Genomic DNA, 25,998 nt, shown 5'->3' with positions numbered 1-25,998 from the left:
CGATTTCGCAAATATTTAGTACACTGGTTTCCTTTGACCTATAGGCGGGTTGAATGGTCTTTCGCCTTCGATTTGTTGCCATCTTTTTAAATGGCGGCCGAAAACTTAAAACCCTTCTTTATAGAATGATGTCCGCGTGAAAAATAATAAAAAAATGTCCCGACGGGCTGACGGGCAACGCCGCGTGCCCTCGCTCCTAGGGTGCTACAAAAATATCAGTCATCAGTAAACTCTACCCATTCTTTATATCATTTTGATCAAAAACGGATTTATGCAAGAAGAACATTGAAGGTAGCAAATTCACTACCCATCCTCGCATACTTTATTGAGAAACTTCGTCTGCTTATATTTTGACTCCACCCACAAATTCTGTATATAGCAATTTGGAAAAAAAAATTTAACCATAATTTGTCGGTGGAGTCAAAATATAAGCAGACGAAGTTTCTCAATAAAGTATGCGAGGATGGTACTAGAGGCTAATGCTACGATCCGACGTTCTTAGTACATAAATCCGTTTTTGTTTTGATGGAAGTTCTTATTACACGCGAGCGACGCCGCGGGTAACAGCTAGTATATAAATATTTTTGTCATGTCGAGCTTGTTCGCCCGTTTGATGACATCACTATGACGTGAGGAAAAATGCGCGGGAATCCTATACGCGTCTCGAGCTTCTCGCCAGTCTAAACTCTGGGTCTGATTCTGATAGCGGAGAGAGTGGCACCATCTCACGTGAAAAATATATCTGTGACGTCAGCCTACGGGAAACGTTTTAGCCTTTCATAAAAAGTTGATTTCAAATAATTTCATATGAAGCGTTTTCAAATACATATTGCCAAATAACCAGAAATCGGAGAATTAAAAGCTTGATATTTTTGAATTCACAGAAATTAATTCTATCTTTTGTTATATAAATCAGAGGTTTTTCAAACGATGCTTCTCATTCCCTTTAAACATTTATTTTCAGATCGTGAAGAGTTCTGGTGGCGAGGACGATGGTGGTGGTGGTGGAAGCGAGGGAACTATTAACAAACTAAAGCGGACGGTGGCTTCCGGTCTGCAGGAAATGGCCTTAGTAGGAAGTCGTTCCAAGCCAACTCTATCTCATCTTACTCCGGAAGAGAGGGACATATTGCAAAGGGTCTTTGAGAAGGAAGAACAATTCGAAAAGCAACCCCAAGCCTTCGGGTATGTAATAAGCTGCTAAATACAACCAGAAGTATATAATACTTCTTTTCGAGAGAAGTGCACCACTGTACCTACCGAGTTCTCTCGAGGGAAGGGATGGGGGCTGTGAATTTGGTAACAGTCAAGGCCATTCTGTCTTTGGTGATTCTTCATATACCTATTGAAAAAAATTTAAACGACCTTTACCAGTCCCTTTAGAGATCCAACGATGTAACATGATTCTTCCCAACATCAACTAAAACATTTGGAGTGCACAAGGTTACTAAAAAGAATCATGCACATACGCCATGTAAATAGTTCCCTCATCATTACTCTATTAGCGCTTAAAGGGTCTGTAAAGTAGCATCGGGCTTGAGGGTAAAAATTATTTGAAGTACGTCACAGGCACCACATGACGCCAAGATAGAAAGACTCCTTATGGAGTGGGACTACACATTTAGTCGCAAGATTGTAGTGCCAATTCTCCTAAGTGGTAGTTTTTGAAAAAAATGAACTAAGCTTCTTTGAACCTCGCCTCTCCTTAATCACGTGACTCTGAAGTATTTCAAAAAACCTTAACCCACAGTCCCTTTAACTATTTGCCAAGGCGCATGCGCTTGTGTGTTTTTGTCCCGCGTCAAGACAATCAAGGTTTGTGCCTACTTGATTGCTGGGGATTTAGTAAATACCAAACAGTTATGGAATTGGCCCTGAATTAAGTTTGTTGAGCGGGAGAGCAAACAAAAACGGGTCCCTCGCCTGCGAAGAATGACGTTGCATGACTAAAGTATTTAGAGGATACAGAGTGTCATCCTTCTTCTATTATTCCCTTCTGATATTATCTTGTCAAACGACTGAAAGACGCTATCTTGCTGTAGCTCAGAAGGGTGTAACAAGAGTGGAGACTCGTTCTCTAATTTAGGTCGGTAAAAAAACCGAGGCGCACAACTTCTAGGGATAAAACCATAAGTTTATATGTTATATGTTCCTTCCACACTTTAGGTATGATACTACCTATAATTCGTAATGATTACTGAGAGACTTACAGATCGAGATAACTAGTTCTAGCAGAACGTCCTACACTCGGTGGTTAATTAATTTTGCAAGGCTTCCATCTAGCTCCCTACTTAGTCTGCATTACTAAGCCTTTGACAGCAGCGCCCCAGTCACCAGACGTATGTTTCTTTACCTCGAGTCTATGACCTACCTCCCTCACTTCATGACAAGCGCCAGTTTTTAACCAGTGACAAACTTATGGAATGAACATATCACTTATGAGCTTATGATAAAATGTAAATAGAAACTGAAATTCGCTCTATTTAGTTAATTTCCATATAAGATGAAAGTGATTAGTTATTCTTTAAATTAGATGAAACTATAAAATTTTCAACGAAAAACACTTTGATTTATTTTGCATAAAATTATTATTTTTCGTTTAATTTTGTTCAAAAGCTCTTTCCCCATAATTCCGAAAGTTGATTGCTCTATAGATCTGTTTGAAATTCGATTTAAGTCACTGCTGCAGAGTCAGAATGAATACGTGCAAGTTTTGAAGTACTTCGATATTTTCATGACCTCCGGAGAGGTATTACACTGGACGTGTCTGTGTGTGTCTGTAACCGCGTTTGCAGCAAACGTGTTCGCAGAAAGAAATTTTTGCGGTAATCGGCTAGGGTTACGAGAAACGTCTAGCCTCCTCCCAACAGTAGCTAGGGCTTACACCAAAGGCTCTCGCAATTACGGCTTTTCTTATCATTTTGTGTGAATCAATCGCTTTTTATACCCTAAATTTCCAAAAAATTGGTAAAGAGGCATACGCTTGAGTTGAAACGTCAACAATAGCCATGTTTAAAATTGTTTTAGGCATAAAGTTTCTTAAAACGATTGAACTAGAATTAATGTAAATTACTGCCGATTAAAATAATTAATATCAATTATATTTATTTAATTATTTAAGAAAAACCTCTTAATTGCGTAGATCGACTCGGGGAGGTTTATTTTGGTTTCCCAACTTATTAAGTCTAAATTCGAAATTACAAACTTTTAACAGACCTATTAATTCGTAAAGAATAATATTTTGTGTCTTTTAGAAGCGCGGGAAGCAGTTGCCTAAACACTCCGGTGATTTCTACGCGCAAGGCTTCAGCTTGCGGAGCAGACGGTGTCTCCGCCCCGTATTGCCGAAGTTGCAGGAAAGTTCTTAGTACAGACGAGGTTAACTACGTCTGCGTCGAATGTGGTCAGCTCGTGTGCGAAGATTGCTCGTCGTATTCCAAGCCACAAGGAGAACAAGGAAGACAGGTCAGCAAATAGCCTTCTTATATTTAAAGCATAAGTTCATAATTCCATAAGTTTGTCAGTGGCTACAAATTGGAGAGACCTTGTCACGAAGTGATTGAAGTAGGTGACAGATTCGAGGTAAAACGACATACGCCTGGTGACTGGGGCGCTGCTGTCAAAGGCTTAGTAATGCAAACTAAATAGGACCTAGATAGAAGTCCTGCAAAATTAATTAACCGAGACCGAGTGTAGGACTTCAATTGACTTGCTTCCGTTGTTCTAGAACTAGTTATCTCGAGCTTTACGTCTCTCAGTAGCTTTAAAAAGTATATGTAATGTCATACTTATGGAACATATCTTATGAACTTATGCTTAAAGGGGGAGTCTCATTTACAATGTATTAGTTCAAACACGTCTATTACTTAGTACCATAAGTTTATAAGATATGTTCCATAAGTATGGCACCAACTATACAAGTTCGTAATGCTAGATAGTTACAGCTCGAGCTAGTTCGGGAACGACAAGCGAGAATTGACTACACTCGCTTTTGCAGTCCATCTTCCTATGTAGTTGGTTCCAAACCTTTGACAGCACCTCACCAGGCGTCGCTCTACCTCGAATCAATTACTTACTCCAATCACTTCACGCCCTAGTTTGCAACCAGTGACAAACTTATGGGCAACATATCACATATGAACTTATGTTATTACGTATAAATACAGAAATATTCATTAAAGGGAGGGTGAAGTAGAAAATCAAGTGATTTTTTATCGATTCTTCTACTAATTATAAGACCAGTCTGCATAGTGAAACATTCAGGAAATACTTCGGAATGATTTTAAAATTCAAATTAGGTTCAGATTTGAAGGATAATTTTAAAGAAGGTCCTCCGATCAATCGCGTAACGCCCTGCCTTGTATTAACAAAATTCTCGTGGCACGCTCCGTGTCTCGCGCCACGATTGTCACGTCGCGCGCGAATTTTATCAAATCTCGTGATAAATTTCATTCAACACGGAACGTGCCACGAGAATTTTGTTAATAAAAAGGCAGGGCGTTACGCGATTGGTCGGCAGTCCTTGTTTAAAATTATCCTTAAAATCTGAACCTAATTTGAATTCGGAAGTATTTCCCAAATGTTTCACTATGCAGACTGGTCTTATAATTAGTAGAAGAATCGATAAAAAATCACTTGATTTTCTACTTCACCCTCCCTTTAAAAATTTTACCCGCGATGTACGATGTTACCTCCCATTTTTAAAATGTGAGTAGTTTTTGGTAATCGCCATCTAGTGAGCGAATTCTGTACTTTGATTTTATTCCGTATTTTAAAAATGGCCGCGGACAACAACAATCTTTATGACACAGAGTTAACCCTTTGTCAGGTCCCGAATGAAGTTTGCAAACCCGCGATCTCCACTCCCTTAAATCCCTATCACTACTTTTACAGCCAAGAACGGAACATGTTCTACCCCAGCTTGCCATTTTTATTTTTCAAAACTTACTAATTACCAATGAGAATTAAAAAATATGTTCAAATCATCGGATTCACCGAGCCAAAGGATTTCAGACGATGGTTTTGAACTTCCTGCTTTTGAACGCTAGATGGCTTTAAACACCGACGTTTAAAGAGACAAAAATACCGAATTTTACGCTTTACTTCGACGCTAGATGGCGGTATCAAAAACTACTAAGACGCAATGGCAGCCCCCCTTGAATTTGCCTGGTAAACGACGTTCGTCGACTCAAAACAAAATCTTCAAACGTTTAGGCTACGTCTTAAGTTTAAGCTTTATCTTAGGCGTAATGTTATTGCTAAGCCTAGTTTGAAAATGTAATTTGAAACGCGAGAGCTGGCGCGTGACGCAGAAGTCCCGCCCATCTCGATTATCTGAATAGATTTGTCAACTATGTTTTTAATAATTTTTCTATCAAAATGAAATCTTAACCGATTTTAACTAAACTTGGGCCTTAGTCTGTAATTTTCATTGAAGTCAATCTCGATAATAGTCGTATCGATCGCAACGATAAATGCTATTCTTAAACATCTTCGAGAGAAGTGTACCTACCACAAAGCGAGCGGGTAATAGGGACTTGGCAATTCGGGCTTAACCCCGCCCCCAGCGCCATTATGGTATGTTTTTTTAACAGAATGAAAGCTATATAAGCCCCTCCTCCTGGTATGTTTTTTAGCACTAGTGGAAGGTAGCCTGACGTTGCATGACGTAGTACTGCCAAGTCCCTATTGTAACATGATTCTTCTCAACATCAGAATTAACAATTGGAGTGCACAATTAAGGTTACTAAATCGAATCATGCACATACGCCATGTAAATAGGTCCCACATCATTACTCTATTAGCGCTGCTCAACTATTTGCAAAGGCGCATGCGCTCGTGGATTTTTTCCCAGCCAGTGCAGCCACGTCAAGACGCAGTTTGTGGGTTTATTGCTGGGGATTTAGTACATACTAAACAGTTATAGAATTGACCCTAGCACCGTGCAGTAGTTACCCATCTGAAGTTTGATTAGCGGGAAAGCAAACAAAAAGGTGGTGTGCCAGGGAAGAATCGTGTTACATAAATAAAGTATTAAGAGGATACAGAGTGTCATCCTTCTATTATCCCCTTCTGACAACGTGTATCTTTCGACTACGATATACCTGAGGTGGCGATTTTCGAGAACACTATATATGTCGAAAGAATTGCGCACTACCTTTTGATGGAGCCAATCATAATAGCAGACGCGAAAACTTGAAACTTATGTTAGCAGACGACAAAAACGGATCGCGGCTTATTTTTGTTCTGGATGTGAGAGTTTAGTTTAGTTTAATTTAGTTCTTGGAGGTTTTGCGGATCAATTCGCAAACAAAATGTGGACTGAAGTTACATTCGACTAGAAGGATATTGTTTAAAAAACCCAGGGATACTATATGTTTTAAGAGGGATTGGAAGTCAGAGGTAAATTGTGGAAGCTTATCGGCCGGCGTGTCATGCGTAGTAGGACCGTCTACGGGATTTCTACTTTTTAGTAGTACCATTCAAGACCAAATCAAGGATGATGGGGGACTGGAGGATGCGAAATCAGAAAGAAATCGGCCGCTAACTGTGGAATGGCTTGGGTGCGGTGGGACGCAGAAAATGAGAGGAATACTCGGAATGCGACTTCAATAGTTGGCTTGGCCATCTTGTGGGAATGTTGCTTCGTCTTTAAGTCACGTGACCTAAATGTATTGCAACAGGGTAGCATTTCCGTTTCCTAACAACATTTGAGGCCAGTCAATTTGATTGTTTCTAAGCCTTGGCCGTCGATTTTTAGGAAGGCGCCACACCTAGCACAACAAGAAATCTAATCTTTTATAAATTATTTATAAAACTAAATTGAGCATGGGTTGACATTCATTATCTTATTTAAATTTTATAATGAATCTGAATAAACTTACCTAGCCAAGGCTTAACGGTTTCCCACCCTGATTGCACGATCGCAAAAAGAACACAATCTGCTAACCGGAAATAAGTAGTAGTCCACTCGTTAACGCTTGCTACTCGAGCAACCAACGTGATCGATTAGGTTACGCTTTATGAAAATCGTCGACTTTCATTCGCTCTAGCGAGATGACCTAGAAAATGACGTCGAGGGCAACATTTTCGCTGTAAGCTCCTCCTATTATATAAAACCATCTATTTGTCCTTGAAAGGGGGGAAAAAGGAGAGGGCACGCGTTTAGACTCCCGTTACCTAACCCATGGACAATTAACTGAATAGGGAATTAGGTTTGATTGGAGCAACGCCTGACACTAGCGCTGTGGTTGCGAATGTTGAAAGTTTTTCACCAAAAACTAGAAAAATCTATTTATTTTAACCTCTCTCTCTCATTGAAGATTCATAAACGATCTATCAAGTTAGTTTTTGCAAATATCACTCTGGTATTGTTAAAAAAGTATGTTTAACATTAAGCCTTGGCTAAAAAAATTCCGAACCATTACAGACGAATTTTTCTACACGGGATATATTGCGGTTGGTAGACGAGTGAGGGCGGGTGCTACGCATTGCCATTTGTTAACACGGGTTTAGCATGGCTTTGCTGTCCATGGGTTAGGTGGTCCGAACTGCCACAGGAATGTAGGTGATTAGGTTTGAGCTTCTCATCCCTCTTCTAACATTTAATATCCCTGGTTAAAGTGTAAAAAACTCCTTTTTGGAAAGTGAAGGAGTGTTTTTATGCTTGTTTTATTTGTCTTGAAGGGCTGGAAATGCAGTTTTTGCCGTCGTCGACAAAATCAAGACAGAATCGATCTTTTCCCTCCGGGAACTGGAATGCATCGTGTTCCGTCAGTCCGCAGAATGGTAAGAAGTATTGCTATATCCACTTTGAAACTATTTTGAATTTGGTGGGGTTCGAGGGGTTAGTCACTTTAATAACCAGGTGTACAAAACCACAGAAATCAATTACTTGATTTCTAAAATCAGTAATCAAAATCATTGTTGTTTGTAATCAACGGTAATCAGAAATCACCCATAATCACTGGAAATCACGTGAAATCTTAAGAAAAATTAGAAATAATCACATGATTTACTAGTAACCTTTTGTAATCACCTCGGTAATCACACGTTTTGTGAAATAATCACACATAATCAATCGAGGAATTCGAAAGTCCCAAAATAAAAATCGTAATCAGTTGAAACAGAAATAATCACTGCATTTAATTCTCGAATAATCTAGTGGTAATCAATGCATTCACCAAAAAATCACCGCAATTTATTGGAATACAAACAGGAATCACAAGTAATCTGCGGCAATAACGGGAAATCAGTGTAAAGATTATGGAAATCTCTGAAAATAATCGTAATCACAGAAATCAAGGACTTCATTCAGTAATAATCGGAATTCACATAATAATTTAGAAATCACCAATCAGGTGTACAAAATTTTGGCGAATGATTAACCCCTCTGTGGGAATAGGCCGATTCAAATATTCGCCTACTAGATGTTATTAATGCAATACATTATCGTCTCGTGAGGATCAAAAGTGTGCTCCTTCATGATTGGTCAGAATTAGAGTTCTAAAATAAGGGTAATTTTGGAAATAGGTAAATTATTATAGTTGTTGTTGAAAACACCTCCTGACCCTTTAATGTATAAAAATATGTATATACTAGCTGTTACCCACGGCGTCGCTCGAGTGTAATTAGAACTTCCACCAAAATGTTATGAAGAATGGGTAGATTTTACTGGTGACTAATAATATTTTTCTAGCACCCTATCAGCGAAGGTATTCGGCGTTGCCCGTCAGCCCGTCTGGAAATTTTTTATTACTTTTCAGTTCACGCGGACATTATTCCATAAAGAAGGGTCTTTAAATTTCTGGCCGCCATTTAAAAAGATAGCAACAAATCGAACCCGAAAGACCATTCAGCCCCTCTATAGGTTAAAGGCAACCAGTGTACTAAATATTTGTGAAATCGGTTGAAACGCGCGGACTTTTTTGCATAGAGAAGATTTTTTACATTTCTGGGCGTCATTTTTTAAGATGGCGTCGGATTGCCTTCTGAGGCAATCGGTTTGGGCTGAGCGTTGCTTATCAGGACTTTGATTTATCTATATCTATATAAATCAAAGTCCTGACAGACTGAATGATAATCAACGCCCAGCCCAAACCGCTTGCCCTAGAAGGCTGAAAATTTGCAGGAACGTTACTCATAAGTAGTAGGAGCGTACTAGGAAAGATCTTAATAAATGGCGCCAAGAAATGTAAAAAATCTTCTCTATGTAACCAAGTCCACGCGTTTCAACCGATTTCACGAATATTTAGTACACTGGTTTCCTTTAACCTATAGACGGGCTGAATGGTCTTTCGGGTTCGATTTGTTGCTATCTTTTTAAATGGCGGCCAGAAATTTAAAAACCCTTCTTTATGGAATAATGTCCGCGTGAAAAGTAATAAAAAGTGTCTCGGCGGGCTGACGGGCAACGCCGATTGCCTTCGCTCCTACGGTGCTTCAAAAATATCAGTCAAAAGTAAAATCTACCCGTTATTTATAATATTTTGATGAAAGCTCTTATTACACGCGAGCGACGCCACTGGTAACAGCTAGTATAGATATAGATAGATTTAATAGAGATTAGGATCTGTGAGTGTGTATAGTTGTGGTTTGTGTGTGGAGGTTGGATTGACGAAAATATCTCTTTAGCTAGAGGCGTGATAAGAACTTAATGTACCCCAACCGTTGGGCCATCTCGAATATTACCTTAGCGAGTTAGAAAACATCAATACTGTACTGCATTAGCACATACAAATGTCCTCCTCACCTCTAACCACACCTAGCTAATACTGAAAGATTTACGTGGCTTGTTTTATTTTCAGAACGAAAAGTTAGCGAACGCGTTGAAAGAAGCGGAGAACATTCACTTTTCAGACAGTGAAATATCGTTGCCGGCGGCGATTGAAAAGCGAAGTCACAGCATCATAAGCATGACGGGATCGGACGAGAACTTCCGCATGAGGGCCAATAGCGTCTTTCCCATCGAGAGTTCGGGTAGTCTGGGTGATATCAAGAACAAGGGGTCAGGAGGCATCTCAGCCGCCATGGCTTCCACTCTAGGTAGGGTTTAAAACAAACCCGGGTTTTATTGGGTTTTTCTGACTATTGTTGGGTTTCTATTGTGTTTTTTTTTAACTTTTTTGGGTTTTTGTTGGGTTTTTCTGGGATTTGTTGGGGTTTTATGGGTTTTATTCGTTTTGTTTTGGGATTTATTGGAGTTTTTTCTGGGATTTATTGGGGGTTTTTCTGGGATTTATTGGGGTTTTTTTTCAGGGATTTATTGGAGTTTTTTCTGGAATTTATTGGAGTTTATTTCTGGGATTTATTGGGGGTTTTTCTGAGATTTATTGGGTTTTTCTGGAATTTATTGGGTTTTTTCTGGAATTTATTGGGTTTTTTCTGGAATTTATTGGGGTTTTTTTCTGGAATTTATGGGTTTTTTTTCTGGAATTTATGGGGTTTTTTCTGGAATTTATTGGGTTTTTTTTCTGGAATTTATTGGGTTTTTTTTCTTGAATTTATTGGGTTTTTTCTTGAATTTATTGGGTTTTTTTCTTGAATTTATTGGGTTTTTTTCTGGAATTTATTGGGTTTTTTTCTGGAATTTATTGGGTTTTTTTCTGGAATTTATTGGGTTTTTTCTGGAATTTATTGGGTTTTTTCTGGAATTTATTGGGTTTTTTTCTGGAATTTATTGGGTTTTTTTCTGGAATTTATTGGGTTTTTTCTAGAATTTATTGGGTTTTTTTCTGGAATTTATTGGGTTTTTTTCTGGAATTTATTGGGTTTTTTTCTGGAATTTATTGGGTTTTTTTCTGGAATTTATTCGGTTTTTTTCTGGAATTTATTGGGTTTTTTTCTGGAATTTATTGGGTTTTTCTGGAATTTATTGGGTTTTTCTGGAATTTATTGGGTTTTTCTGGAATTTATTGGGTTTTTTTCTAGGATTTATTGGGTTTTTTCTGGAATTTAATGGGTTTTTTCTGGAATTTATTGGGGTTTTTTCTGGAATTTATGGGTTTTTTTTCTGGAATTTATGGGGTTTTTTCTGGAATTTATTGGGGTTTTTTTTCTGGAATTTATTGGGTTTTTTTTCTGGAATTTATTGGGTTTTTTTTCTGGAATTTATTGGGTTTTTTTTCTGGAATTTATTGGGTTTTTTTCTGGAATTTATTGGGAGTTTTTTCTGGAATTTATTGGGATTTTTTCTGGAATTTATTGGGATTTTTTTCTGGAATTTATTGGGATTTTTTCTGGAATTTATTGGGATTTTTTCTGGAATTTATTGGGATTTTTTCTGGAATTTATTGGGATTTTTTTCTGGAATTTATTGGGATTTTTTCTGGAATTTATTGGGATTTTTTTCTGGAATTTATTGGGATTTTTTTCTGGAATTTATTGGGATTTTTTTCTGAAATTTATTGGGATTTTTTTCTGAAATTTATTGGGATTTTTCTGGAATTTATTGGGATTTTTTCTGGAATTTATTGGGATTTTTTCTGGAATTTATTGGGATTTTTTCTGGAATTTATTGTGATTTTTTCTGGAATTTATTGGGATTTTTTCTGGAATTTATTGGGTTTTTTCTGGAATTTATTGGGTTTTTTCTGGAATTTATTGGGTTTTTTCTGGAATTTATTGGGATTTTTTCTGGAATGTATTGGGATTTTTTCTTTAATTTATTGGGATTTTTTCTGGAATTTATTGGGATTTTTTCTGGAATTTATTGGGATTTTTTCTGGAATTTATTGGGATTTTTTCTGGAATTTATTGGGATTTTTTCTGGAATTTATTGGGATTTTTTCTGGAATTTATTGGGATTTTTTCTGGAATTTATTGGGTTTTTTTCTGGAATTTATTGGGATTTTTTCTGGAATTTATTGGGATTTTTTCTGGAATTTATTGGGATTTTTTCTGGAATTTATTGGGATTTTTTCTGGAATTTATTGGGTTTTTTCTGGAATTTATTGGGTTTTTTTCTGGGATTTATTGGGTTTTTTTCTGGGATTTATTGGGTTTTTTCTGGAATTTATTGGTTTTTTTTTCTGGGATTTATTGTTTTTGGGCTTCATTGGGTTGTTTTCTAGGATTTATTGGTTTTTTCTGGGATTTATTGGGTCTTTTAGGGGATTTATTGGGTTTTTTTCTGAGATTTATTGGGTTTTATCTGGGATTTATTGAGTTTTTTACCTTTAGCAGTTGCGTGCATAGTAGAAATTGTCATTCAAAAGTAACTGCTGAGTAAAAAAGTCTAAAGGCCTATTGCATGAGACGATACAACTATTTGACTCATTTGGATGACTCAACTTGAGTTGAGTATACTAGTTGAGTCGTGTGATTAAAAGAAGTTGAACCAGTTGAATCAACACCAAATTAAACATTGATCACTGACCAATTTTTGTTCACTCAACCTTTTGACCCAAATCTAGTTGAATTGAAAGTTCTATCGCCTGAAAATGCCTTTAAAAGGTTTCATAAAAAATTATAAACATTATTATACAATAAAGCTAAAGTGGAAACAACTAATATCTTTAAAATGGGAAATTATTCTAGCATTCAAATTGAAGATCTTAGTGATCAGGATTTTATTAAATGGGTTTTCATGGTGGATAATACCCAATAAAACCACCGGGTTTTATGGGCTGAGTTTTTTTAATTCGAACCCCGTTGTTAAAGCATATAAAAGGAACATATTTGTAAGATTTATTAATGATGATCAAGAGAAACATAAGCTCATAAGTTTGTCACTGGTTACAAACTGGAGAGAGCTTGTCATGAAGTGATTGAAGTAGGTCATAGATTCGAGGTAAAGCGAAATACGCCTGGTGGTCAGGCGCTGCTGTCAAAGGCTTAGTGATGCAGACTAAATAAGACCTAGATGGAAGTCCTGCAACTTATTTAATTAAGCACCGAGTGCAGGACTTCAATTGGCTCGCTTACGTCGTTCTCGAACTTAGGACTGTTCACGAGCTCGAGCCAGCTCGGGCTCGTGACGAGCGAGCCGAGTTCGAGCCGAGCCGAGCCGCCACTTTTGCGGCTCGATTAATTAACGAGCGAGCTTTTTTATGGTCGAGCCGAGCCGAGCCGACTCGCGAGCCGGCTCGCGAGCTTAGTCACTGATATAGTGCTTTCCTTTTAGTCTTTATTCTCTCCACCAATAGCGTTCCGTTGTATTTTTACATGAAATAAAGCGTGGGAAAAATCTCTCGTCTCTAACCTTGAGCATATTTTAAAGAGCGGGTTTTACTGAACCACTACATTCCTAAACATGGGATGGCATTTATAGTCATTCTCAAGTTTGACGTTGGTAGTAGCAATTTTTTTTTAAACATGTATATGTTAATCGAGCCAGCTCGGCTCGGCTCGATCATTTTCGAGCCGAGCCGAGCTAGAGCCGAGCCAAGACCCAGCTCGGCTCGAGTTGAGCCGAGCCGCCGTTTTTTTGACTCGAGCCGAGCCGAGCTTTTAAAAAGCTCGCTCAGCTCGGCTCGTGAACAGTCCTACTCGAACTACTTATCTCGAGCTGTAAATCTCTCAGTAGCATTACGAAGTGTCATACTTATGGAACATATCTTATTTTTTTTTGGCTTAGTCATTTTTAATTCGAAAACTGACCCTAGGTACCACAAGGAGACAAGATTCAGCGGGACCCATCATCTATCCCTTGGCCAGGAAATCCTCTTACCAAGAGATTCTCGAAGACAAGGGCGCCAAGAAGGAATTCACTAGTGGAAAGAAAGAAAGTAGATCCCTTGAAAAACCAAAAACTATAGATGAATCATTTTTCATCAGGGATAAACTGACCGAAACTTCCAAAACATCGCCTTCAGCTTCCAGGTGGGTCAAGTTTTTACCTCGCCGAGTGACGATGACGTCACGGAGAGGTATTACACTGAACGTGTCTGTGTGTCTGTCACCGAGTACGCAGTTTGCAAATCGGAGCAAAACGTGTTCGCTGAAAGGAATATTGGCTTCTTCTCTATTATCATCGTTAGGATTAAGTAGTACGCGGTGATCTGCTAGGTTACGAGAAACGTCTTGCCTCCTCCCAATGGTAGCTTGAACTTCCACCAAAGGTTCACGCAATTTCGGCTATTTCCACTCCGAGTGACCATGATTTCACGGAGAGTTATTACATCGGACGTGTCTGTGTGTGTGTGTGTGTCTGTCTGTGAACGTGTCTGTGTGTCTGTCACCGTGTTCGCAGTTGGCAAATCGGAGCAAAACGTGTTCGCAGAAAGCAATTTTTAGTTTCCACTCAATCGTTAGAACTATCCTAATGTGTTTACGTATATTTGAACACCCATAAGCAATTAAAAATAACTAATCTTCTTTAATATCACTTCTACCTTAGACCAGTCTCACCGGTGGAAATTGTAAATCGTGAAACGGGTCAATCTTCTGGTACGACGAGTGACCGTCGGTCATCCTCCGAAGGCGGTATGACGCCATTATTATCCAGGTCTTCCAAACATCACTCTGCCCGGGGACATCATTCGTACCCGAGCGGGGGTCATCAACTGACCCGATCCACGGATGCCACCAAAGCGGACAACTCAACGATGCCCAACCAGTCTCAATCGTCTCCCGGGAAACTATCCACGGCGTCCGGAAGCTCGGGTGAAGATATCTCGCACGAATCCGATCAAGAGAGACGGAAAAAGAACCGCTTTAGACGACGATCCAAAATACAACGGCAAAAAAGTTACGTCGAAGATCCCGAAGATTCTGATGGGCCCACAGAAGACTTCAATACGCGAGATGGTTAGTTATATCAAAAATTACATATTTACTCGTAAGCATAGGGTATCCACTAAGACCATTAAGCGTGGTTTTTACTTGACCGAAATAAAAAAAAATGCTTTGCAGCTGGATGTCAAGCGTAAGATTTGTTTTTTACGTTGTCGCCCAGCGTTATAGCGTTTTCACTTAGCGTAGTTCCCGCAAATAATGGAACCAAGGCTTAATTATATAAAAACGTCTTGGTTTGGACCAAGGCCGAAAAAACAAACGATATGTGTGAGGTTTATCAATTGACTGAAGTTTCAGATATTGAAATGTTTTCTAGTTATTTTTATACACTCAATCCTTAATCAATATTTAATTCAATCAACTGATTTTACTGTTAATCGACCTAGTCCCTCTAAATTAATTGAAAAAATTACATATCTACGCTTTTTCAAGAACAATTACATTTTCCGAAAACATTCTATCGTGAAATTAATTTATCATGTTGAGGATACAGTATTGAATATTTGAAATGTTCTACTGGATGTCTAAAACAAGCAAGCGAACTTTGGCATAACTCGAATGGAAAATGTAAATATTTGATCGTGGATGCCAAACAAGAATGTTGCGCGAATTTATACATTTAATTTCGTATATCGAAATGCTACATTTCTATTGTCGCCTCTTTGATGGTAAAGTTGCACTGGAACTTCCTTTTCCGTACTTAAGAATTTCTTGGTCATAACTCAGTCTATGTTAATATTGGCTGAGTGTGTTGCGACGGCTCAGATGACCCATACACTGAAACCACTGGTGATTATAAAATGCCATATATTGGGAAAATAGAGGAAAGGAGGGGGTGTCGGAGTTAAATGTGACCTTCTTGGCATAACTAGTAATGAATGATTTGTTTAACCATATTATTTCCGCGGGAAATGAATATAACAAGTCTGAGAAGTATTTCTGTTTATGTGATCTTTACCCTTTACCACACAGGATAAACTTTGTTGCTTTGTCTTAAGTAGACGACATTCACTCTAAACGACAACTTAAAACAGATTTAAACTTCTTTTGGTGCAAACTTGAAAATTTGTCAAGCCAGCAACAATTAAAACTATGTTGGTCAAGATGCTCACAAGTTAGTGAGTATCGACACGAAATCCCTTCAAAATAATTAATTTCATGATAAAATGTTTTCGGAAAATGTAATTGTTCTTGAAAAAGCGTAGATACGTAATTTTTTCAATTAATTTAGAGGGACTAGGTCGATTAACAGTAAAATCAGTTGATTGAATTAAATATTGATTAAGGATTGAGTGTATAAAAATAACTAGAAAAAATTTCAATATCTGAACTTCAGTCAATTGATAAACCTCACACATATCGTTTGTTTTTTCGGCCTTGGTCCAAACCAAGACGTTTTTATATAATATCTGTCGCTTCAGTCTTAATGTAATTAAATTTTGAGTAATTATGTTTTCTTTACCGCTTATTATTATGTCCAATTACGATGGTCAAAACATGTATCTAGCAGGGCCCAAACGTTGCACCTTCCGCGTGTTAGGCGGACGAGATAACCACTACACTACACATACCTGGTAGTACTGAGATTCCTAAGAGATCTAGCTTATTATTATGTCCAATCACGATGGTCAAAACATGTATCTACCAGGGCTCGAACCCGGGACCTTCCGCGTGTAAAGCGGACGTGATAACCACTACACAATGAATACTTGGTTATTCTGAGTTTTCGAAGAGATCTAGCTTATTATTGTGTCCAATAACGATAGTCAAGTCATGTATCTACCAGGGCTCGAACCTGGGACCTTCCGAGTGTAAAGCGGACGTGATAACCACTACACCATAGATACTTGGTTATTTTGAGTTTTCGAAGAGCTCTAGCATTATTATTATGTCCAATCACGATGGTCGAAACAAGTACTTCTGTAATTAACTAAAATTAACATACTTAGACTTAATTGTTTCTGATTAGACTAGCCGATCGCTTACCCTGAATACTTAAATGTTAAATTAAGAGTATTCCGAAAAGTAACTTCGCTCTAGTTGTTCAGTTAGAGGTGGTTAAATATCACGAAAAACCCCATGTTAATCTCCATAGGAAAATTGGTAAAAGCATGTGAATTTTGATTTAACGTTACAAAAGAGTATCAAGTCATATCTACAAGGGCCTACCGGCCCTGTAGAATAGAAGGACGGTGTAAATAAGGATCCTATGAAAAACATTAACATGTACAAAAATGGGCCAAGCCTCGCTTCGTGCCCTTTCCGCCGTAAAACGTTCTGAGATCCCATGTAGAGCCAAGTCTGCCTTTTGTTCTCATTCAATCGCCAATTGAACAATTATGTTATAAATTAAGTCCTTTTCCTAATTAATAACCAATATTCTTTGACTCTATCATTATTATACATCTTTGTTCGTATCAAAAATATCGTGACTTGGCAATCGCAGGTAAGTAATATTAAAAGGAAGTCACTAAATCGTTGCCGATTTTAAAATAATCGAAGGGATGTTCACTAAATCGTTTATGGTATAGGGGATATGTACAAGTTTATAAGATGAGTCATGCTCAACCCTATGTACAAATTATATGGTGAGTTATGCATAACCCTATTTACATGTTTATTAGGTGAGTTATACATAACCTTATGTACACGTTTATAAGGTAATTACCTGCGCTTGCCAAGTCACGATATTTTTGATACGAACAAAGATGTATAATAATGATAGAGTCAAAGAATATTGGTTATTAATTAGGAAAAGGACTTAATTTATAACATAATTGTTCAATTGGCGATTGAATGAGAACAAAAGGCAGACTTGGCTCTACATGGGATCTCAGAACGTTTTACGGCGGAAAGGGCACGAAGCGAGGCTTGGCCCATTTTTGTACATGTTAATGTTTTTCATAGGATCTCACTTCTTTTTGTAGACCCTCTCGTTATACTTCGGTAGTTATATTAAAAGAAGACCCTCTCGTGGTAGTTCGTTTACCAATATAATCGCTAACGTTTCTCCATATTTACGCTGAATTACCCCTTTCGACCCTCAGAGAATATGCAATAAAGATTGTACGCGATATCCTAATATAAGAATGTAGCATCAGTTACGACACATTTCTTTTTAATTAGCTTTAATATATATTTAACTTTCGGTTAACTTTGGCCCATTACGTCCTTTCATCAAGAACACACACTATTACTGTTAAAAAGACGGTGCGCCATCTAGTTTTAAAATAAAGAACTAAAGAACAATTTTATAAAAATTTCGGGATGTTTTAATTTTTCTGTGCATTATAAAATAAATGAAAACTAAATCCTGAATTTTAAGTTTCTATCTACCCTAGAAGTACCTTAGAATTTTGATGATCGGTGAGTGAGTGAGTGAGTGACAAAATAAGGTAAATTTCACCTGTGATATTTCGAAAAGTATATAGGGTAGGAACTTGAAATTTGGAAACTATAGCTAGAATTGACGGTCCTCGCGGCATGCAAAATTTCAGACTTTTACCTATACCCATCGCGAAGTTACAGTGGGCTTAAAAGAGCCACGAGTTGCTTCGAGAAAAGGATGTCAGTGCTCGACTTGGCTGGGAGCACTGCCGTGCTCCCAGATAAAATGACGGTGAAATTTCGGGAGCAAGGGTTATACAAAGGCGTGGACAGCAATTATTGACCGGAAGGCCGGGATTGAGATGAGGTGTATATCAAAAGCCAACTCATAGACAGTGGTGCCATCTTTAGAAAATCTGAAAAGCTACCTTCAGACTACAAATTTCGTGTTTAATTTAAATCTATTTAAGTTAAAGTTACCAAAGCAAATCATTCGATTTAAAGCCTTGGAAAGGACCACTGACTATTAGAATTTTACATTTCGAGCGCTTACAACTAGAGATTCCAGTTCAGAGAATTCTCCATTTTAAATTAAAATTAACCAATAGCAAGAGAAAATAGAAGAGAGTATAATTCTTGGGTCAAAATTCCCTGGTTCCTACCTCGTTTGAGGGTCGTCCAGTTTTTTACCCCCCCCCCCTCAAACATCAAGGAGGCTTGAGGTTAGATATTGTGTTTTTGGAAAGTAGAGGTGCTCGTATAATTGTGGGAGAGGCAACCTCTCCTCGTCCACCGCCTCTAAGACAGAGTCTGTTTTGCGGGAACTATTTTCATTTTTAAGCTTTTTGCGCATAGCAAAAGCTTTATAGGAGACCCCTGGAAGCAGGCTGGCTGGCTGGCTAGCTGGCAGGACGGCTGGCTGTTTCGCGTTCGCGTACATTTTCGTAAATTTAAATTACGCGGCAGAGCTCGCCGGAATTTGATTCTCCACCGCACTAGCGACATCTATACTAAATTCGATCATATTTTCGACGAGAAAATGCGGACTCTCGGAGGTAGCGGGAATCGAACTGACGTTGCCGGTGTGGGATGCGGATAACGTCTGCGCCACTACGGATTGTTGTTAAGCTATCGATATTTTTCCTATACTTTTCCACGCCTTTGCTTATTGGTAGCGGGAATCGAACTGACGTTGCCGGTGTGAATATCCCTAATTTCGGGTTTTGTTAAAGACAATATCACACTGCAAAAAGCGTTAATATGCCTTGGGGCATATCTTGTTTCTCTCTCTCTAAAAGCTGTGCGGAGGCTATCCTGGGAGGGGGGTCACGACTCTAGAGTGGTAGAAATCTAACCCCTCAAACGTGCCGCAGCACGCCAAGGCAGAAGTATTATACTCTCTTCTATTTTCTATTGCCAATAGTAATTATACTTAAAATTCTCAAAACCCTATTAATCGTTACAATAGACATTAAATTTATTTTGTAAACAAAGCGCGATGTACTTGGCCTATCTTATTTAGTTATCCTGTATCGAGGACTAGTTCAAGAAAATTTGTCTGAATTACCAGGAATAGATTTAATTTTAGAAGTTGGAATGGAGAACGGTTAGTATTTACTTCAGTCCGACTCATAGCCCAGTATAGAGCCCCTCCCTCCAACACGTAACGGAAAGTTTAAATTATCTTATTGGCTCACATAAACTACGTTTTTATGACGTTGCTAACGGGAACGGCGAAAAATACGTAATTCCTTTTTATCTCTGTCGATATGACTCGCCTCTTCTTTCATACCCCTCCGTCCCGTGGAAGGGGGTCCTTGCTTGGACGCGCGCCCACATTACTCTGTTCTCCATTCCTACTTCTAAAATTAAATCTATCCCTGACGTTACTTCAAAACACTTGAATTCCCCCTTGAAGTTCAGCGTAGATTCTTATTTGATTGTAACAGAATTATTTCGTTAGGTTGGCGGTCTAAAAGCGGAACTCGCAATTCTTCATTGGAATCCAGCAGTGCCTTAGAAAGTTTTGATGTCGAGTCGGTGTCGCGGACATCCCGTCGCAAATCTCATGTTCCAGGGACACCGCAACTCTCTGGTGCCTCTTTAGGCTCGATCGAGAAACCCTTGCGTCATATTGCCTCGGATGCCGCTCTCTATTTACGAAGACAGAGCTCGGAAAGCTCGGACGTTAGTGACGTCAGTGGTGACTACTCAACGCATAGCGAAAGAAGTGGCTTCAATGTCAGTCGACAAGGATCTCAGGAACGATCTCCGAAACCTCCAAAGAAATTATTCAGGTACTACCAGAAGTATATTTTACTTCTCTTCGAGAGAAGTGTACCACAACAAAGAGGGGTAAGTGTAACGTCATTCTTCCCAACATCAACTAAAACATTTGGAGTGCACAAGGTTATTAAACCGAATGATGCACAAACGCCTTGTAAATAGTTCCCCCATCATTACTCTATTAGCGCTACTTAAATATTTGCCAAGGCGCATGCGCTTGTGTGTTTTTGTCCCAGCCACATCAAGACAATCAAGGTTTGTGCCTATTTAATTGATGAATAACAAACAGTTATTGAGTTCAGCCCAAGGTGCGATATTTACCCATCTGAAGTTTGATGAGCGGGAGAGCAAACATAAAGGGCTCCCTCGCCTGGGAAGAATCATGTTACATAAATAAAGTTTTCAGAGGATACAGAGTGTCATCCTTCTTCTATTAACATAAACAGTGCTACGTTAAATGTTATGATCTTTTAGCGGTTGGAATATCCAGAGAATATGTACTTCTTGCACGACCAGTCAAGTTGGAGAATTGAGCCGAGGATTTGTGGTATTTCAATGCTCTATAACGCAGAAAAACATTGACTACAAATATTTAACTGAACGACCCGAAGCTTTTTCCACTACACAACACCAGAAATTCATTAAATTAGCCTAGGAAGTAACCAGTTATAGCAATAATGACCATGGGCGACACATTCACCAAATCACCATAACGTTTTTCAGACCTCCGGTTTAGTCGCGACTCCGACTCGAACGCCGAAATTTACCATATTGGTAGAGAAACAGCTATTGGCTGAAAATGAACTCTGGATCTCTAAAGGGACCTGAAAACGCCCGCCTCCAACTTTACAAAGCGAGTTCTCTCTACAATAGCATCGGAGGAAGGGATGGGGCTGTGAATTTGGGAACAGTCAAGGCCATTCGGTCTTTTGTGATTCTATATTTTTTATAAAGCAAACTTGCTATAGAGAGGAATCTACCCCGTTTTCCGGTCCGTTTAGAAATGCAGCGTTCATGGGCTGAAGAAGTCACGCCCCGCTCACGTGAAGAAAGATTTCCAAGAGAGGAGCTCGAGATTTCAAACAGGCTTAGGAAAGGTGGGAAAATCATGGAGTTAAAAGGAGTTCTTACCCAATCAGAGACGTATGCTATTCCAGCTATTGTAATTGTTTATTTCCTAGGCTACTTTAATGAACTTCTGGTATCACTGATGCCTTTTAAAATACTCCACAAAAATATGGACGATATGTTTGAAAATTATCAGAATAGACCAATTTTACTTTTTAAAAGCGAAGACGGTTTCCATTATCTCGCTACTACAAACATAAGACTTGAAAACGGCTCGAAATACTATCCCATGCTTGTTTAGGAATGTATAGTGGTTCACTAAAACCCCCTGGGTAAATAGTGAAGAAATCGTTATATGCTCACGGTTAGAGGCGAGAAAAGCAAATTTCCCCACGCTTTATTTCATGGAAAAATAAAACGGGGAACGCTATTGGTGGAGAAAAGAAAGACAAAATGGAAAGCACTCTTTTAGTGACTAAGCTCGCGAGTCGTAGTGGCTCGATGCCTCTCGGCTTGACCTCAAAAAAGCTCGGCTGGTGTTTTTGAACCCCGGTGTTTGCAAACACATAATTGTTGTAACTGATTTTAAAATGTCTGTCTTCCTCTACTATTGGAAATTCACCTGTTAAAAGGTCAAATTGGTAATAAATATTCTGATGGTTTTGAAATGGGTCCAAACTTCATCTCCCTTTGAAATTAAAGCATAAGAAAATAATATATAACTCCCTATAAGTATGAAACTCTCCATTGAAGCCATGTAAACAGTATTTTCTTCCATTGAAATTTGTCAAAAGTTTTTAGTGCTACTTAACAACAAGAAATATTTTTTTTCAAAAATTTCCAAATTTTTAAATGTAATTAAATCGTTAAATGTCTTGAAGTAATTATTATGATAATTTTAAATGATTTAAGTACACGTCAAAATTATCACGTTAAATTAATAGATGGCGCGATAAACTAGCTTGAGATTTTTCATTAGGACGACCGATTCTAGCCACTACCAGTGAGCACAAATAGAAAGGAGAGTCGGAGAGACCAAATTCTCCGTCAGCCCCACTTTCAAAAACCTTACCAGTGATGTAACTCTCTAAGAGCGTGCCACACATGCGCAATCGGCGCAACGGTGAGAGAAAAAATCAGAGAAGTTTGTTAATGTTTCGTCCGTCAATACAAATAAAGAGAGTCAAAGAGAGAAGGGGGAAGGTAACTATAACGGCCGGCCAAGATGTTGCTCATGCGCTCCTGCCTCGGCGCACAGCCGATGAGTGAGACGTCACGTCATTCCTTCAGAAGGAATTTCAAAAAGGGTAAAGACGAAAATACGGTTAGAGGCTCACAACCTCGGCCGTAATACTGGCCAAAACGTAGAAAAACTCTGATTTTTCCCCTCTCCGTTGCGCCGATTGCGCATGTGCGGCACTGCTCTTAGAGAGCCCCAGCACTAGTAACGTTTTTGAAAGGGGAGGGGGCTGACTGAGAATTTTGTCTCTCCGTTTCTCCTCCTTATTTGTGCTAAGTGGTTTCGGTCAGTATTATGCCCGAGGTATGAGCCTCTAACCGTATTCTTGTGTTTACCCTTTTTGAATTTCCTACTAAACGGATGACGTAACGTGTTACTCCTCGGCTGTGCGCCGAGGTAGGTGCGCGTGAGAGCCATGTTGGCCAGCCGTTATAGTGACCTTCCCCTTCTCTCTTTGACTCTCCTTTCTATTTATGCTCACTGCCCCAACCATGCCCCTACACTAGTACAAGATACGTGGTTTCTTGTGTCTTTACGAGCGCCCATTGTTCTTATCGCGCCCCCCCCTCTTTTACTTGTAGTTACAAAACTTCTCCCATGAGGCGTAAAAGCGTAAGCGAACCAAATTTGGAAGCAAATGCTGTAGGCCATAGTATGACAATGTACTATGTTTCATACTTATAGGGATCTATATATTTTTTCTTATGATTAAAGGCATAAGAGACGAGAAGGCTCTGAACAAATGGATAAACGCCTAAGTCCGCCGGGCAACGTCGACAGCAGCCCGTCACCCGACGAAACGGATAAGTACCGTCGTATTTCTTCCGACGTATCTCAATCCTTCTCTGTCGAAGAACTCGGCCAGGAGTTTAGTCGGCAAGAGACAGCGACGGCGCCTCCAATTCCACCGCGACGAGACATTCCCTTCGTATTAGTGGACAACGTCGCGGAAGAACGGCGCCGGAAGCCGTCCTACGAACTGACCTATCCACCAATCGACTTTTCACGGAGAAGTAGTACGGGTCGGGCTTTGCCCAAAATTCCCGATTCGGCGGGAGGCACATCGACGCTTTTCCCCGTCTTGACTGGTCGTACAAGGAGTACGCATTCCCTGGACATTCCACGCGAGGACTTAGGCTTGACCGAGAGACGAGCCTCGGCCCCCGAAGGAGAGACCATCAAGATTGTCATTGACGATGTGGACTCCGAAAAGACAGGTAAACCACTTATCTAATTTTCTCATCTAAAATAATATTAATAGAACCCAATGTGGCGGTTATCTACCATATTTGCTGGCATGTCTATAAGTGTTCCTAATGACATTGGGGAAATTCTTGAACTTTTTAAGGGAGTTATCACAAGTGATAACTATCGTCTAAAGGGTTGGTGTCATTTAATTAATCTCTCTCATCTAAAATAATTTCAACAGAAGACAATGTAGCGATTTTCAACCATATTTACTGGCATGTCTATGAGCGTTGCATCCAAATAATATTGGTAGCAATTCTGTAACTTTTTAAGCGAGCAATCACAAGTGATAACTATCGTCTAAAGGGTTGGTGCCAAGCTCGTGCCGTCTATCAGAGTGCGATATATAAATAGGTGTCATCAAACCTTGAACGAAAAGCGGCGGTTGTTTCGCGAATTCCCCTTGTGTTAATAAAAAACAAGGTGGGCTAATTAAAATTTTACCGTCTTTAGTTATAAAGCAAGCGATAACTTATCGACCAGTTTAACCCTTTCGAATATTTAATATCTTGTTTTTTATTAGCACGAGGGAATTCGCGAGACATCGGCCGTTTTTCCTTCAAGGTTTGATTACGCCCAAGGCTTATCACCTATTTATATAATCGCGCTGTCATAGACGGAACGAGATTGACACCAACCCTTTAGACGATAGCTATCACTTGCGATAACTCGCTTAAAAAGTTAGAGAATTGTTCCCATTTTCATCCAGAATTAATATACCATTAAGTCAATTTAATGCAAATCATCACACTTACGCTTAGTTCTTAATAGTACGATAAGTTTGTTTGTAATCAGGTGTAGCCAAGAGGAATCATTGTGCCTCCATATCTTGAAACGTTAATTTTTACGCGGATTTTGTGGGTGGACGTCAGTGCTCTCCGTCACACGTCATAATACTGATACGCTTTTATTGGTTTGAGGATGCCCATTTCCGCACAATTTTTATGGCCCATTTGCACACAGTTTTTACACTGAAATTCTAGATCACCATTTTTACCATAACCCATTTCCGCACAGTTTGCAAAAAAAAAACATTTTTATTTTCTTGTTGGTTAGAGTAGATTAGTTAAGTCTATGCTACAATAGAGGCTTGCTATTAAACTTAAGATTTGACCACAGCAATATCACTATCGACGATCGAAAATTTTTATACTAAGGCAGTTCTCTTTCACGACGCCGCCGCCACCACCACCACCGCCAACAACAGGCCAGGTCAAACTAAGACCCACATCGTAGATGTTCATCATACGATGTGGCTAAAAAAGAGTGTTTTTGTTAAAAAAATAAAATTCCGTTAGTAAAAACTAGGGATGAACCGGTACCGATCCCATATCGGTATCGGCACCGATACTCAGGGTTTCCCGATAGTATCGGATCGGTTGTTTTATTATGATACTAAACCGATTCTCGTTTAAAACCCGTTATATGGCGCTAAATGACATTTTTAGGTCTTTCAGTAATGTATTGATGATGATAATACATTTCTATGAATGTCAATAAGCTGTTATATTATTTTGGAAATACCTCTAAACATTGTACTTGGCAGTATAATTCATGAAATTACTAGGAAATAATTATTTCCTAGTATTTTTAGTACATATGTAAATGGCACTGTACTGCTAAAAATATCGGTATCGGTTGAAGTATCGGGTTTTGGATCATAGTGAGTAAATATCGGTATCGATCAGTATCGGTTCATGTTTTCACCGGCATCGGCCATCTGCAGTAAAAACTGCATTAAAAATATATCTCTCGTTAATAAATAGCATCGAAAATTTTGTGATCATAAAACCTCAAAATTTTGTCTATATTCGGTTCAACGGGATTCGGTCCAATGGGCCAGCAGCATAAGTTTCAGGGTTTTAAAATGTAATCAAAAAGAAAAAAAATTTATTTGCAAACTATGCGGAAATGGGTTATGAAAAACTGTGCGGAAAAAAAGAACTGTGCAGTAACGGGCGACCACCCATTGGTTGGTCGTCTGCTTATATTCCTAACGCATAGGCAATGAGCTCGAGAGCCCATATGACTGTGACGTAGCAGCGGAAGATCTCGAGCGGGCGCAATGTTGAACGTGCAAAGAGATGAAGCAT

General features: G+C 38.9%; 1 protein-coding gene and 1 non-coding gene across 5 annotated transcripts in view; one reads left to right on the top strand and one right to left on the bottom strand.

Moving 5' to 3' along the window:
• The window catches only part of Fife (regulating synaptic membrane exocytosis protein fife), a 109,528-nt gene that overhangs the window by 17,601 nt on the left and 65,929 nt on the right, over window positions 1-25,998 (top strand). For 2 of the 4 annotated variants that reach the window (XM_089861495.1, XM_089861493.1), the window contains exons 3-10: window positions 965-1,185; window positions 3,255-3,465; window positions 7,687-7,788; window positions 9,807-10,044; window positions 13,605-13,821; window positions 14,339-14,748; window positions 20,027-20,360; window positions 23,372-23,874. In XM_089861495.1, the coding sequence (XP_089717621.1) occupies window positions 965-1,185; window positions 3,255-3,465; window positions 7,687-7,788; window positions 9,807-10,044; window positions 13,605-13,821; window positions 14,339-14,748; window positions 20,027-20,360; window positions 23,372-23,874 (2,236 nt within the window). Of the gene's footprint in view, window positions 1-964; window positions 1,186-3,254; window positions 3,466-6,929; window positions 7,095-7,686; window positions 7,789-9,806; window positions 10,045-13,604; window positions 13,822-14,338; window positions 14,749-20,026; window positions 20,361-23,371; window positions 23,875-25,998 lie in introns of those variants that run through there. The other 2 variants (XM_089861494.1, XM_089861496.1) reach the window with 2 other exon arrangements.
• TRNAV-UAC (transfer RNA valine (anticodon UAC)) lies at window positions 16,511-16,583 on the bottom strand. The gene has a single exon. It is a non-coding gene; the product is annotated as a tRNA-Val (tRNA).

The sequence above is a fragment of the Phalangium opilio genome, unplaced genomic scaffold (assembly GCF_054372755.1).
Source record: "Phalangium opilio isolate 3A_F unplaced genomic scaffold, DU_Popi_V2 ptg000390l_1, whole genome shotgun sequence".
Classification (NCBI taxonomy): Eukaryota; Metazoa; Arthropoda; class Arachnida; order Opiliones; family Phalangiidae; genus Phalangium; species Phalangium opilio.
The sequence above is the reverse complement of the archived record's forward strand: the minus strand, read 5'-3'. Positions and strand labels throughout refer to the sequence as shown.